This window comes from Ovis canadensis, chromosome 7 (genome assembly GCF_042477335.2).
Source record: "Ovis canadensis isolate MfBH-ARS-UI-01 breed Bighorn chromosome 7, ARS-UI_OviCan_v2, whole genome shotgun sequence".
NCBI lineage: Eukaryota > Metazoa > Chordata > Mammalia > Artiodactyla > Bovidae > Ovis > Ovis canadensis.
Window position 1 is genome coordinate 93,614,529 of NC_091251.1, and position 16,771 is coordinate 93,631,299.

At 43.8% G+C, this 16,771-nt stretch overlaps 1 protein-coding gene across 1 annotated transcript in view; it reads left to right on the forward strand.

The window, feature by feature from the left end:
• The window catches only part of SIPA1L1 (signal induced proliferation associated 1 like 1), a 165,966-nt gene that overhangs the window by 124,793 nt on the left and 24,402 nt on the right, over positions 1-16,771 (forward strand). The window contains exons 13-14 of the mRNA XM_069596926.1: positions 434-552; positions 4,098-4,540. Of these exons, the coding sequence (XP_069453027.1) occupies positions 434-552; positions 4,098-4,540 (562 nt within the window). The remainder of the gene's footprint in view (positions 1-433; positions 553-4,097; positions 4,541-16,771) is intronic.

The following is a 16,771-nucleotide window of genomic DNA, read 5'->3' on the forward strand; positions in this document are numbered from 1 at the left end:
GTCCAAAGTGTCATGGTAAGTAACGCGCGATTGCATCCATGCCTGTCTAGGTAACGTAGACCAAGCGAGGTTAGCCACACTTTGCAATGAATGGATTTCATAAATTTAATCCATATATTTGAGACTTCCCTGCCTCCCCAAGCCGAAAATCGATTCCTGACTTTGCCGCATTGTTCATGGCCTCTGGTTTGGTGGCACTTGGCTCTGCTCATGTGTATGGTGTGACACACTGTCACCAGCTGCAAGCTTTACCCATCAGCCACTTAGCTCTTGACATGCTGTCTATCGTGTAAACTCTCAACAAGCTTCCCGCTGAAATTCCAAGTTTGCTGGCCAGTGAACTGAGAGGCGCAGGGGCAAGCCGTCCTCATTTGTCAGCCTGTGCCCGCATCTGTTTAGTGCCTGCACCGTAATGTCCTGTGCTGTGTTCCAGAGCCGACCTGCCACCTCCCAGCAGTATCCAAGGTACTGCCAGCTTTCCGAGAGAGCCCCAGTGGGAGATTAATGCGTCAAGATCCGGTGGTTCACTTGTCTCCAAACAAACAAGGGCATGTAAGTTAACGATAAAGTAATAAAAATGGTGCAATAAAAACTGATGCAATGGACAGGAACTTGGGCAGACTTTGGGAGCTGGTGAGGGACAGAGAGGCCTGGTGTGCTGCAGTCCATGAGTCACAAAGAGCTGGACACAACTGGGAGACTGAACAACAACAAATAAAAATGGTAGATTCCTAGCCCTGTGCCTTTCTTGCAAAGTGAAAATTGTACCGGTCTGCTCTCTCATTCTTCCGCAGTGTCAGAGGGGAAGTCATCCTGGTAGAAAGTGGGCATTGGCTGCCATAGCCCTGAAATTTCTACCGCAGTGGCCTTAAGCTTTTTGTTGTTGTTTAGTTGCTGAGTTGTGTCCAACTGTTCATGACCCCATGGACTGTAGCCTGCCAAGCTCTGTCCAGGGCATTTCCCAGGCAAGATACTAGAGAGGGTTGCCATTTCCATCTCCAGGGCATCTTCCCGACCCAGGGATTGAACCAGAATCTCTTGCAATGCTGGCGGATTCTTTACCCCCTAGCCACCTGGGAAGCCTGGTCTTAAGCTTGTTTTGAGATTAAATTGAAATTCCTCGTTGGGATGCACCTGCTACCCCCATGGATTTGGATGGAAGGCCATGTGATGCAATCACAGACAATCCTAGTGTCGGGAATAGAAATGTACTTGATTAAGATTTTATTTGCTCACACAGTTGCCAGCATGAGATATGAATGGTTGGAACATCAGTCAAGGAGACAGACAGCATCCTGACAACTCGTCCTACTGCTTCTCTTTCCTTCCAGGGCTGCACTGATTGTGGTCTCTTTACCATAATTATACTCAGTCCCCCATCACTTACAGGTAGAATTGGGAATAAGAGACTCTCATTTTCTCCCTCTTTAAATGCAGTGGATTTCCTTGGTCTGTCTGTTCACTGGAATGTGTATGTTTATATTTATGTCATTTTATAGAATGAGGACACAACTGAATTTAATATTCACTGATTTAATGAGGGGGCTCAATTTTTTTTTTTTAATTGAAATGAGTTTTGAGTGTAGACTTCACAGGTTCATGAGCAAGCATCCTGTACTGGGCTGTGGAAGAGAGATTTACTGGTGAAATGTGATGCTGTCTCAGTTCCATTTGTAAATGTGAGATTACCCTAGTCCACCTGTCAATTTCCCCTCCTTCATTAACACTGTTTATATTGATTACATGGTCAAATAGTATTTTGGTTAGATTTGGTTAGATAAAAAATATTCTCAAAGTTAATTACACCTGTTTCTTTTTCTAAAATTTGGCTAGAGCACTTAAAATTCCAAATGTGGTTTGAGTTATATCTACATATAAATCCGTCACATACTCTACACTCTCAACACATCTGAATGTGGGCTGGCCACATTTTAAGTGGCCCAGTAGCTGTACATGGCCTGGGGTTAGCAAATTCTATAGCCCAGGTCCAGGTGCTACAGGGGTTCTGCCCTGTAGCAACTGGGCAAAATAAATGATGGCCTTGTAATGCAAGTAGGTATTGAGAGAAACTAGAGTAGCACCAGTGAAGTACCTGGGATATCCACTGTCAAGGGGAGATCTTTCACTTTGAGGTTTGCCCTTCTTCAGCCCCCTTCCCGCAGCCAGTAAAGACACACACACATCTTTCCTCTTCTTTTCTCTCAATCTCCACCAAGTATCTGAACTCTCAGCCCTCTGATTTAAATACTGTTTTACTCAGATATCCTTTGAAATCATATTTCTTTGATAAACTGTAAAATCTTTCTGAGCAACCAAGCCACTATCCAACAAGCATTCTGCCCACATTTTTAAAATTTGCGATATGATTCACATTATTCACATTTTGAAACATTCACACATTTAAAGTGTACTGTTTCATGGTGTTTGGTATATTCACAGAGTTGTGCAACCAGTACCATGATTTAACTCCAGAACATTTTCATCACCCTGAAAAGAAAGCCTAACTCTTCCATCCCCTCCAAGCCATTGACAACCACAAACATACTTTCTGTCCCTGTGGATGTGGCACAGAATGTCCACATTTTGACATTTCATATGAATGGAATCATATAGTGTGTGGCCTTCTGTGTCTGGCTTCTTTCATGCAGCATGTTGTCAAGGTTCATCTGTTGTAGCATGTGTTAGTACTTCGCATCTTTTTATGACTGAATAATACGCCATTGTATGGATATAACATTTTTTCATCCATTGATAGACATGTGAGTGATGTCTACTTTTTTGGCTATTGAGAATAATGCTGCTTTAAAATTCATGTGGAAGTTTTTCTTGTTGACATAGGTTTTCATTTCCCTTGAGTATATAATTGCAGCTGTTTTCCCGTAGCAGCTGCCCTGTTTTACATCCTACCAACAGTGCCCACCATCCTTATTGTTTTCCTTTATCCTAGTGTGTATGAAGTGTTACTTCATTGTGGTTTGATTTGCATTTCCCTAATGACTAATGATACTGAGCATCTTTTCATATGCTTGTTGACCATTTGTATATCTTCTTTGGATGAATGACTATTCAAATCCCTTGCCCTTTTTTATTGGGTTATTTGAAGCATGGAAGTTTTTAATTTTGATGAAGCCCAGTTTATCTATTTTCTCTTCATTTTTTTTTTACTTTTGGTGTCCTATTTAAGAAACCATTGCATAGTCCAGTCGTTTGTATACCTATATTTTCTTCTAAGAGTTCTATAGTTTTAGCCCTGACACTTAGGTCTTTGACCTTTTTGAGTTTATTTTTCTATGTGGTAAAGACCCAACTTCATTCTTTCTTATATGTAGATATCTAGTTTCTCAACACATCTGTATAAATTTTACCTCTTAGCACTCCTTAAAAAAGCTGTCTCCTAAATAGATGCTATCTGAAGAAAGAAAAGATATCTTTCTTTTCTTTCTAAGAAGAAGTCTTATATTCTGCCTTCTGTTTACTCTGATTAATACGGTCTTTCTATTTAAAAGACTCTAGAAGTATCACTTTCCATTTTAAAACTGAGATATTAGAAGACTCTAATGACCGTTTTGACTTCGCTGGTGGCACAGATGGTAAAGTTCCACCTGCAGTTCAGGAGACACAGATTCGATCCCTGGGTCAGGAAGATCCCCTGGAGAAGGGAATGGCAACCCATGCCAGTGTTCTTGCCTGGAGAATCCCATGGACAGAGGAGCCTAGCAGGCTACAGTCCATAGGGTCGCAAAGAGTCGAATACAGCTGAGCGACTGACTAGGCACACATCCAATGACAGTTTAGGGTGGTTTTATTTTTTTCCCCTGATTAAGACTCCCTCAGTGCTATAGTTGCTTCAGCATAAGCTAAGCAAACGAAATAATGAAAAAGTGGATTCTAAAACAGCAAAGTTTCCAGCACGTCCTGCCGCGAAATCTTCTGAATAGGTTTTTCCAGGTACCCCCGCCTTGCTTTTAGTCATCATAGAGGCGTTTTTGTGTCTCGAACCCCCTAGGAAGACATGTTTCACAGTCATTCCCCCGGTATTTGTTTCCCTCTCTTCAAGAAGCCCAGCCTGTCGTTAAGGAACCCTGCTTTCCTTGCAGTCCGACAGCCACTACTCGAGCCACTCCAGTAGCAATACCCTGTCCAGCAACGCGTCGAGTGCCCACAGCGATGAGAAGTGGTACGACGGGGACCGCACCGAGGCCGAGCTCAACAGCTACAACTACCTGCAGGGCACCTCCGCAGACAGCGGCATCGACACCACCTCGTACGGCCCCAGCCATGGCAGCACGGCCTCCCTGGGGGCGGCCACCTCGTCACCGCGCTCGGGGCCGGGCAAGGAGAAAGTGGCCCCGCTGTGGCACAGTTCCAGCGAAGTCATCTCCCTGGCAGATCGGACTTTAGAGGCAGAGAGCCACGGCCTAGACCGGAAAACCGAGTCCTCCTTGAGCTTGGACATCCATACCAAGAGCCAGGCCGGCTCAAGCCCTCTGAGCAGGGAGAACCCCACGTTCAGTATCAACGATGCTGCTTCCCACACCAGGTAACCGCCCCTCCCACTCCCCGCCTCTTGTGTCCAGTTTCTGGCCTCTTCTCACTTTCCTTCCATCAAGAGTATATTTTTTTAAAAAAAAGGAGGGAGGGCCATCTTTTGCACAATGGTGGTTAATTTTTATATATTTATTTACCATCCAAACCCTTTATTTCTACCATCCTAGTGCATTATTTTAAACTGTGAGAAAAGTTTGCAGATCTGGTTTTTTGGTAGCTGTATTTGATTTTGTAAAAGTGTGCCTAACTGCATACCAGAATAAGAGGAGAATTTTGTCCTTTGGCTTCGTGCTAGTGATAGAGAATGTAGAATGAGACAGTCTTTTGAAGACGTAAGAAAATCTGGACCATATTTTTGAAAGGGAGGGGTCTTTTCCAAGACTAACAGGGCATATCATGTATGATGCTGGACGCATCCTTAACATTCTCTATCAGAGGACATCGCTTATCCAGTGTTTGCACAACAATCTGTTTTCAGTAATTGGCTCCCGACAGTGATGTGTTGAGGGCGAGGGGGTGTCCAACAGGAAAGCATGACTAAAATTAGACAAAGCCCATCTACCTTTCAGAATAGAAATGTACATATTCCCCTGTATCCTCGGCGATCACACTGATAGGCAGGATAAATACTGTTTTTCATTTCCTCTTTGGCATTTGGGCCTACAGTCCAAACTATGACAAGATATTCGTCTTTTTAGGGAGGAAACATTCATCATCATCTTTGGGGGCCTGTTAATCTCTGTGGTGGTTTCTCCTTTTACTTCCTTTGGTTGTCAATCATTGAACCTTGCTGTCTTCCAGTCCTCTCTTACGCCCTAAAGAAAAGCATCAGAGAAGTTGAGTTTAGTTTTGCTTTTCCAGTGGGAATCCAGGCACATAATCTGTCAGTAAACCCCAGGTAATCTTCACGAGAGAAGACATCCTTGACTTAATTTGGGTTTGTTTCACTTGATCAGTTAAATAGTCAACTTCTCCTGTTGTCTGTATTGCTACTGATAAGATGCACACACTTCCCATCTTTTAAAACATTGACGGTATGAAGCATTTCCTGACTTTTATCTCTGTTTACCACTACCACGTTGCAGTAATAAAAAGGGATTGTGACAGGCCTGGTAACTGCATGGCCCCCTAAGCAGAAAAGCAATTGGGAAAGTCATCTCAGGATTCTTGGGTAACATGTATCCAATTTCCTGTCCATAATTCAGAAAACAGAATGTTTAGTATAGATGGATTAAGGAAGTGTTTGGAAAACAGAAAGCCAGGCATCAAACACCATGATAGTATAATATAGACATAGAGTCACTCGACTCAGGTATGTGACTGGCTTGTTTCTGGCACACCCACTGTCTCATTAAGCACAGCCTGTGCACTGACTCAGAACATTTCACCATAGTCCCTCTGTGGTTTTCGGGTTCACTTGACTCCTAGCTTCGGTTTTCAGTTCTTCATTCTGAAAAGAGAATGTCTTTTTGAAATAGTGCTCCATCTGGGGAATGTATCTCTGATCTAATTGGATGGCAGGAGAAAGTCACAGGTCTTGTCTAGAATGGCATCGCTCTGGAATAAAGTTAAAAAGTGCTGGGCCTCTGAAGCCAAAGCATAGAACGTGGGCTGTCTGATCTAACAGATCTACCAAATCCCAGGGGAGGTACAAAACACCCTCTGGAAAGTCGGCACCTGGGTTAGCATCGTCTGAATGTGCTGACTGCGGCTGCCTGAAGGTCTTAAACGATTAGCCGCGTTTTCTGCTTCCAACTGACCATGCAGAAATCATTGAAATCATCATTTAGAAATAGCTCTTCTGTTGAAAGTCAAGGTTGCTCAGGAAGAATGTGGCCTTTCAGGGAAGATGGCAGGGCTTCCCACCCACTGGTAGGTTGAGTCACATTCATTTGCGACTCCGGTAAATACGGATGCTTTGTGACTCCAGTTTGTTGATCTTGGCAGAGGGAGCTGGATAATCAGAGCTTTAGCAGACTTCCTTTTCTGGAGGAAAGTGGGGACTTAGCCACCAAATGCACATTGCTTGAGAAACTAAAATCACTGCAAATTAGAGTGTTTGTGTCCTCGGAAGACAGGAATAGCAATTAATGTGGAGATCTCTTGACAGTGCATAAAAGAGCTTGTACCTGGGACTTGGTGACAAAATCTAAATTACAGTGATTAAGCTCCACTGCACATTTCTGCCTGGGCTGTGTTCCTACTGCCTCTGTCCTCCAGTCTGCCTGTTGAAGGCTGTGCAGGTTTTGTGTGGCCCTCCCATGAGAACTGCTTATAATGTAGGTTGGTAATTACATAGGGTTATTCTATCTGGATGTCATTGAGAGGAGCCATACACATTGAAAGCTTTCTACAATTAAAAAGTCTATTAATTGCTCTTAAGTGTTACTGCTAGAATATACATTGTCTATGAAGCTTGGAAATTTAGGGAGAGATCTTTTAAAACAAAATTTGTCTTTGTAATGGGTGTTTCACTTACAGGTCTTAAGCCACTCAGGAAAATGATTCATGGTGAGCATGGGAAAGGTGAAGATAGTTTCAGTCTTAGTATACTCTTTATCAGCTGGGTTCGCTTTGTCTTAAGAGCTCTGGTCTTGGAAGTAGGCAGTGTCTATTTGTGTGGTGACTGAAGACTTCCTTAGTTTACAGAACTCATCCTGCTGATCACCGGCCACTGCTGATGGCAGAACTAAGTTCATGACCACGTATTATAACGCTAAAGCGAATTCCCTGGCAGTCCAGTGGTTAAGACTCTGCACTTCCACTGTAGGGGGATTCCATCCCTGGTTGGGGGACTAATATCCCAAATGCTGCACAGTGTGGCCAAAAAAAAAAAAAATTTGTTAAAAACCCCACCTTGGACTTGCACACATGTCTCGTTTGTAACATCCTGACCTGACCTGTTTTGAGTGTCCAGACTTCTGTTGCCCACCCGTTATTACCAGCTGTCCTGCTTCCCATAGACCTCCTCAGAGCACTCACGCCAATTAGTATCCACTTACGTGACTACGCATTGTGGGTGGTGTGTCAGCCAGAGCCAGGCATTCTGGGGTGTGAAGTCAAGTGGGCCTTAGGAAGCACTGCTGTTAATAAAGCTAGTAGATGCAATAGAATTCCAAGAGAGCTGTTCAGAACCTGAAAGGGTGATGCCATCAAGGTGTTGCACACACTATGTCAGCAAATCTGGAAGACCCAGCAGTGGCCACAGGAATACTAGTAAGGTCATGCTTAACGTCTTGCATGTTAGGCTTCAGCATTATGTGAACCAAGAACTTCCAGATGTCCAAGCATCCAAGCTGGGTTTAGAAAAGACAGAGGAATCAGAGATCAAATTGCCAACATTTGCTGAATCATAGAGAAAGCAAGAGAATTCCAGAAAAGCATCTGCTGCTGTTTCATCGACTACACTAAAGCCTTTGACTATGTGGATCATAACAAACTGTGGAAAGCTCTTAAAGAGATGGGAATACCAATCCCTCTTACCTGTCTCCTGAGGAACTGTCTGCAGGTCAAGAAGCAACAGTTAGAACCCTGTATGGAACAACTGATTGGTTCAAGATTGAGAAAGGATTATGACAGGGCTGTCTGCTGTCACCCTGTTTGTTTAACCGATATGCGGAGCACATCATGAGAAATGCTGGACTGGATGAGTTACATCAAGATAGGCGGGAGAAACATCAACAATCTCAGATATGCAGGTGATACCACTCTAATGACGGAAAGCAAAGAGGACCTAAAGAGTCTCTTGATGAGGGAGGAGGAGGAATGAAAGAGCCGGGTTAAGACTAAATATTAAAAAACTAAGATCGTGGCATCCAGCCCCATTACTGCACTTCAAATAGAAGGGGAAAAGGTGGAAGCAGTGACAGATTTCCTCTTCTTGGGCTCCAGAATCACTGCAGGTGGTGGCCAAAACCGTGAAATCAGAGGACAGTTGCTTCTTGGCAGGAAAATGATGACAAACCTAGTCAGTATATTGAGAAGCAGATAGTACTCTGCCAACAAAGGTCCCTATAGTCAAGGCTGTGGTCTTCCCAGTGGTCACACATGATTATGAGAGCTGGACTGTAAAGAAAGCATAGCGCCAAATAATTGATGCCCTTGAACTGTGTTGCTGGGGAAGACTCCTGAAAGTCCCTTGGACAGCAGGGAGTTCAAACCAGTCAGTCTTAAGGGAAATCAACCCTGAATACTTGTTAGAAGAACTGATGCTGAAGCTGAAGCTCCAGTACTTTGGTCATCGGATGCCAACAGCCGACTCATTGGAAAAGTCCTTGACGCTGGGAAAGATTGAGTGTAGGAAAAGAGATCGTCAAAGGAAGAGATGGCTGGATGGCATCACCGATGCAATGGACACGAACCTGGGCAAACTTCGGGGAGATGGTGAGGGACAGGGAAGCCTGGTGTGCTGCAGTCCATGGGGTCCCAGAGTCAGACACGACTGTGTGACTGAAAAATAACATGTGATCACATATACATTTGGGGAGAGGCGTCAGAAGGTTTATTAATTACAAATTCAAAGTTTGGTTTTTTTTTGAATTGGAGTGTAATTGCTTTACAATGTTTTGTTAGTTTCTGCTGTACAAAAGAATGGATCAGCCCTTTGTATATGTGTATGCCCCTCCCTCTGAGACCTCCCTCCCACTCCTCAGTCCCACCCGTTTAGGTCATCACAGGGCACTGAACTGAGCTTCCTGTGCCACGCCACAGCTGCCATGTGCTTTCTGTTCTCACGGGCTTCCCAGGTGGCTCAGCGGTGAAGAATCTGCCTGTCAATGCAGGAGACACAGGTTCAATCCCTGGGTCAGGAAGATCCCCTGGAGAGAGGGGATGGCAACTCACTCCAGCATTCTTGCCTGGAAAATCCCATTGTCAGAGTATCCTGGAGGGCTACAGTCCTGGGATCGCAGAGTCAGATGTGACTGAGCACAGCACAGCGTATGCATGTCAACCTCATCTCCCAGTTCATCCCACTCTCTCCTTCCCCGCTGTGTCCATGCCTACGTTATCTACTTCTGTGTCTCTATCCCTGCCCTGGAACTAGAATCATCTTCCATTTTTCTTGATTCCACATGCATGTGTTAATATACAATAATTTGTTTTACTCTTTCTGGGTTACTTCTGCATGACCAACTCTAGGTCCATCCACGTCTCTACAAATGACCCAATTTCATTTTGCTCCTTTTTACGGCTGGTAATATTCCATTGTATAAGATGTTCAGTTCAGTCGCTCAGTTCAGTTCAGTTCAGTCACTCAGTCGTGTCCGACTCTTTGCGACCCCATGAATCGCAGCACGCCAGGCCTCCCTGTCCATCACCAACTCCCGGAGTTCACTCAGACTCACGTCCATCAAGTCCGTGATGCCATCCAGCCATCTCATCCTCGGTCGTCCCCTTCTCCTGCTCAGATCAGTTCAGTTCAGTTCAGTCACTCAGTCGTGTCCAACTCTTTGTGACCCCATGGACTACAGCATGCCAGGTCTCCCTGTCAATCACCAACTCCCAGAGTTTACTCAACTCATGTCCATAAAGTTGGTGATGCCATCCAACCATCTCATCCTGTCATCCCCTTCTCCTGCCTTTAGTCTTTCCCAGCATCAGGGTCTTTTCAGATGAGTCAGTTCTTTGCATCAGGTAGCCAAAGTATTGGAGCTTCAGCTTCAGCATCAGTCCTTCCAGTGAATATTCAGGACTGATTTCCTTTAGGATTGACTAGTTTGATCTCCTTGCAGTCCAAGGGACTCTCAAGAATCTCCAACACCACAGTTCAAAAGCATCAGTTCTTCAGCACTCATCTTTCTTTATGGTCCAACTCTCACATCCATACATGACTAATAGAAAAACCATAGCTTTGACTAGACAGACCTTTGTCGGCAAACTAATGTCTCTGTTTTTTAATATGCTGTCTAGGTTGATCTTAGCTTTTCTTCCAAGGAGCAAGGGTCTTTTAATTTCATGGCTACAGTCATCATCTGCAGTGATTTTGGAGCCCAAGGAAAGAAAGTCCGCATCTTACTTATGCATTCATCTGTCAGTAGACACAGGTTGTTTCCATGTCCTGGCTGTTGTAAATAGTGCTACAGTGAATGTTGGGGGATATGTATCTTTTTGAATTATGATTTTCTCAGGGCATATGCCAGTAGTGTGATTGCTAGGTTATATTTTTAACTTTTTAAAGTTCTATTTGTAATTTTTTAAGGAACTCCATACTGTTCTCTAAAATGGCTGTATGAATTTACATTCCCACCAAAGTGCAAGAGAGTTTCCCTTTTCTCCACACCCTCTCCAGCATTTGTTGTTTGTAAGTTTTTTGGTGATGGCCATTCTGACCATTTTGATTTGTATTTCTGTAACAATTAGTTGGGCTTTGTAGGTGGCTCAGTTGGTAAAGAATCCACCTGCAAATGGAAAAGATGCAGGTTCTATCCCTGAGTTGGGAAGATCCCTTGGAGGAGGAAATGGCAACCCACTCCAGTATTCTTGTCTGGAAAATTCCAAGGAGGTAGGAGCCTGGCGAGTTACAGTCCAAGGGGTTGCAAAGAGTTGGACATGATTGAGCATCAATAAGGAAGGATAAATGAATGACGTGGAGCATCTTTTCAAGTACCTCTTGGCCATCTCACACACACATTTTTACTGCCCTCCAGTATAAGAGGATTTCTTACCCAGTGTGTTCATTCTGAGCACCTTTGCATAGTATGTGCCACACTATACTATGAGCATAAAAGATAGATGCTTAATGCACCAGCATTATGGATGCTCAGTACATTTTGATGAGCAAATAGGATTAGTTTCTTCCTTAGTCTTCCCACTTTTTCCTGATGTCTCAAGGTCCTTACAAATAAACCAGTTTGAAAATAGCATAAATCCTTAACTCCTGACTCCTGGAAAACGACTACTACGTTCCAAAGCTTACTGTATAGATATGTCAGTATTTGCCCAGAGCTACAGTGCTTTTATATGTAAGTGCGTATTTAAGAGTGACCGTAAAGTCCTTGTGGGAGAAGGCAGTGGCACCCCACTCCAGTACTCTTGCCAGGAAAATCCAAGGGATGGAGGAGCCTGGTAGGCTGCAGTCCAGGGGGTCCCTAGGAGTTGGACACGACTGAGAGACTTCACTTTCACTTTCATGCATTGGAGAAGGAAGTGGCAACTCACTCCAGTATTCTTGCCTGGAGAATCCCAGGGATGGAGGAGCCTGGTGGGCTGCTGTCTATGGGGTCGCAGAGTCGAACACTACTGAAGCGACTTAGCAGCAGCATAAAGTCCTTGTATGGCATGAGTTTTTCAGTAAAGTCACTTCTACATTAGATTTTTTATCCTGTAGAATATAACATGGGGATCCTTTATAACAGCTTATCTATAAATATCATTCAAAATCTGGATATAAGTTGGTCAGTATCTTACCTTCACTAGAGCCAGTGATTAAAGGCCAGGAAAAATGGCTGCCCACAGATATTAGTACAGTTTAATTTCATGAATGAGTTTTTTCTTCTGGTTGACCTAATAAGTTAACTATTCATGCCAGAACAGGTGTATGTTTCTTGAGAGTAGGGTAAAGAAGGACTCTTTATACTCAGTTTACGTGGAAGATTAAGAAATGCCTTCGATTACCCTAGCATAGTAACAATCTATGTATGAGTGCTTGTGTGTAATATGTTAGAGCTTATGAGTTTAAATTTTGTTTTCTGCCTTCTTGGCACCCTGGGTGAAAAATGGGCCTTCCTTCTTTGTTTAGAGATTATTCTGTTGTCTTTATCTGTAATGTTTCCCTCTTAAATTTCTTCTGCCTGGAATCTTTTTAAATTACTAACAATTAATGTCTCTCTCCTACATTTTTTTCTTAGAGTCAGACTGAATTATTTTTCTAAGTTTAATGGACTTAGGCTTTAAAGTGAAGCCTCTAAAATTCCCCAGGACTCCTCTCCAACACATAGTTGGCTCTACTTATCATGTTTATGAATCATTTTCTTTGATAATTGTTGCTTTGTGGTCCCACACACCATGAACATCAGGGTTCTATTTTATTTTGCTTCGACACATCAGAACGCTGGGTGATCTGGCCTGTCTTGCCCCATTTCCATTTCTTATGAAAGCTTATGAGAGTGGGTGATTATTTTAGCCAGAACATTGGTGATATTCAGCTTACCTCAAAGACTGTGAAAATCAGAACCACTGTGGCTGAAATTTCAACACTGAGAAAATGAGAGCTCTCATCAAGCCCCAGATATTGGATTTCTTGATGCAGAGGTCATTAATAGCAAGGAGAGAGATTCCATAATCTTTCAGAGTAATCTGTCAGTCCCCTCACTCGTCAAAATTTTGTCCTGTATCTGCCTATCCGAAATTCCTCTGGCTGCAGGTTTTTCTGAGCTGTCTTTTCTAAAGATTGAGGATTTTTCAAGTCTAAGATTATGAAACATGTTTGTGCCAGTAAGAGACAGTTTGAAAATAATGTAACACCATATATATGGTAATAGCCCTTCACCTCCAGGCAAGTCCAGAGAGAAATGTAAGGGAAATAGATTTGGATCCTGAGATTCAGGTTCAAGGCTCAGTTCTGTCATTGACCAGCCATAGGGCCTTAGGCAGTCCTACTGTTTCACCAAGCTTGTCCCTTAGATTCATATGCTCATTTGCTCAGTTGTGTCCGACTCTTCGTGACCCCCATGGACAGAGGAGCCTGGCATGGGATTTTACAGGCAAGAATACTGGAGTGGGTTTCCATTCCTTTCTCCAGGGGATCTTCCCAACCCAGGGATTGAGCCCATATCTCTTGGGACTCCTGAACTGGCAGGCAGACTCTTTACCACCACTGCCACCTATCTGTAACTGATTAATACCTAGTCCCCTTACTAAATGGTTGTTTCTGTGTTTGTTGAGGGTTTGAAAAAAAAAGGTTATCAAAGGTATTGCAAACTGTAGATGTACTTTTAAGATGAAAGGTTTTCTGTCGTTTCTGTCTTAAAAAGCTTTCTATCATTGAGTGTACTTATCTTGCTACTTTTCCTTCAGTAAACATGTATCTCCCAAGAAACTTTGCTCCTCGAGTTTCCTGCTTTTTCTTTATCCTTTTTAGATGCCAATTCTGGACATGACACTCTTCTCAGCTGTGCCTGATAAAATAATAATATTCATAGCTACATCTTGTTCGCTCCCTATTTGGAGAAGGCAGTGGCACCCCACTCCAGTACTCTTGCCTGGAAAATCCCATGGACGGAGGAGCCTGGTGGGCTGCAGTCCATGGGGTCACTAAGAGTCGGACATGACTGAGCATCTTCACTTTCACTTTTCACTTTCGTGCATTGGAGAAGGAAATGGCAACCCACTCCAGTGTTCTTGCCTGGAGAATCTCAGGGACGGGGGAGCCTGGTGGGCTTCCGTCTATGGGGTCACACAGAGTTGGACACAACTGAAGTGACTTAGCAGCAGCAGCAGCAGCTCCCTATTAACTAGTTCAACATTGTAGACTTATTCAGCTTGGGGTCCACCATGACCCCTGAGGTCTCATCTGCTGGGTAGACCTAACCAGTCATTTCCCGAATGGCAACCCATTCCATTATTCTTGCCTGGAGAATCCCATGGACGGAGGAGCTTGGTGGGCTACAGTCCACGGGTTGCAAAGAGTCGGACACGACTGAGCAACTTCACTTTCACTAATGTGTCCATGTGTTCTTGCCCTTATTCACTATCTCCCTCCTATAGGTGAACAATTTTCTTTACAGCAGTCACTTGGATATCCTGTTTGCCAACTTCATCATTCCTGCTGCACTTCTTTTCCCCTCAGTCCTTTATAATTAGTGTCTTCGGAGCCCTCCTAAAGTGTAGGGCCAGTATCAGACAGAATCGGCTAGTGCTCCACACAGTGAGGGGAGTCCTCCCTAATCGTTATCCTCCACATTGTCTGTCACCCAAAAGATTGTTTGTTATCTGTACAAGTAATCACAAGAAACCTGATCAGCTTCCCTCCCCTTGGTATCAGGCCAGCTTCCAGCCTTTGGGCAGATCTTGCCATAGCCGCTTGACAAGTGACTAATTGCTGTTCTCCCCCTCCTGAAAATACCTTCCCAGGCTCTATAAAATCCACCCCTCTCTGTCATGCCTGGGGAGTAGGGGACTGCAAGTGTTTTCTTCAGCAGCTCTCAGTGGTACAGAGTGGCGGGCAGATGTTTTCTGTAGGAGGTGGTGGCTTTGTTCATGACCCAGAAATTGCAGAACGGTTTCCCAGGCCCTCATAGCTTCATGAGTTGGGGTGTTGACTCCTAATCTGCAGGGTACCCTGTCCTGTGGGGGTCATCCCTTCCCAAGATCAACAAGCAGATGTAGCTTCTCTGCAGAGTGGCGCCCACTGTAACTAGTGCCCTTTTTGGAAACGAGTCATCTAGCATTGTCTCCTGTCAAGCTTGACCGCAGCTGGGAATGTGAATAGCCAGGTTGCAGCACATTTGTTCGTGGTTTCCTTTGGGCAGCAGGTCAAGATGAGAAGTTTGTACAGATTCAGACTATCTCAGATTCTGCGACACCCGGTTGCCTCTTCTCTCTTAATGAGGCGAATCTTGCGTGTGTGTCTGTCCTCTCTTCCATTTCAAAATGCATGTGCTGTGCACCCCTAGTTCATAGTAGCACTGTTTACACCAGCCAAGACGTGAAGCAACCTAAAAGTCCACTGACAAAGGCATGCATGAAAAAGATGTGGTATATTACACAATTGGATATTACTCAGCCATAAAAAGAAAATGAAACGATGCCGTTTGCAGCAACATGGATGGACCTATGATCATACTAAGTGAAGTCAGTCTGACAGAGAAAGACAAATATTATATGATATCACTTATATGTGTATCTTTAAGAATGCTATTAGTGAACTTGCTTATAAAACAGAAAGAGACTCACAAACAAGAAAATAATATTATAGTTACCAAAGGGGAAAGGATGGGGAGGGATAAGGTAGGAGTTTGGGATTAATTCACTACTATATATAAGCTAGATAAACAAGGACATTCTATATAGCACAGGAAACTGTAGTCAAAATCTTGTAATACCCTATAGTGTAAAAGAACCTAAAAAAGATACATATATATATGAATCGCTTTGATGGACACTTGAACTAACACAACATTTTAAATCAACTATATCAATTGAAAAAAAATTTTTTAATTCATGTCCTAGAATGACCAAATAAATCAAATATTGATCCATTTTTAAGAAAGGGAAAATGCCCTATACTTCATGTAAGAAAGAAAGCTAGTGTCTCTTCATGTGTAATCCAAGAGCACCCTGACTAAATTCTTGGGCTTCTGTGATAGCTCAGTTGGTAAAGAATCCGCCTGCAGTGCAGGAGACCCCAGTTTGATTTCTGGGTCAGGAAGATCCACTGGAGAATGGATAGGTCACCCACTCCGGTATTCTTGAGCTTCCCTTGTGGCTCAGCTGGTAAAGAATCTGCCTGCAGTGCAGGAGACCTGGGTTCAGCCCCTGGATTGGGAAGATCCCCTGGAAAAGGGAAAGGCTACTCACTCCAATATTCTGACCTGGAGAATTCCTTGAGCTCTATAGTCCATAGGATTGCAAAGAGTGGGACATGACTGAGTGACTTTCATTTTCACTTCTTCCAGTTTAGCCATACACACAGCTAGACTCACGTTTTTCTACAGACAGAAAAATAGTGGATACTGCACTTATCACTTTTAATGTATCTTCTCTTTTTATTCCATATTATTGGCTCATTACCCTCTTACACAGTTCCTGGGGAGAGATCTAATTTGCCATGGGTACAACTAGATTGCAGCATATTGAATTAATTCGAAATCTCCAGGAAAGTGAAACAGCTCGGCCACACAGTTCCCCTTTGAAAGTATGAAGCTTGGGGAAGTGTGTGGAGGCAGGTCCCTCTGAGTGGTTCAAGGCCAGGAGGCTTGGTCAACTTCAAGGAGTTCCACCACCCCCACCCCCACCCCCCCGACGCACACGCACACACACACACAGCTGGGCCTGGAGAGGGGGCCACAGATGAGGGGGGAGACAACCAACTGGGGGTGGGAAGAGAGCTGTGGGCTAATGGAATTGTTCTTTAGCTCTTTGGAACATGGGTATCCTTTGGGGGTTGTTAGAATACACATTTTTGGGGTTCAGTGAGATGGGACATGAACCAAGGAATCATTATTAATATCCACACTTGCAGAGGGCCAAAGTTCACAGCTGCAGAAACACTATTTGGGTGCCT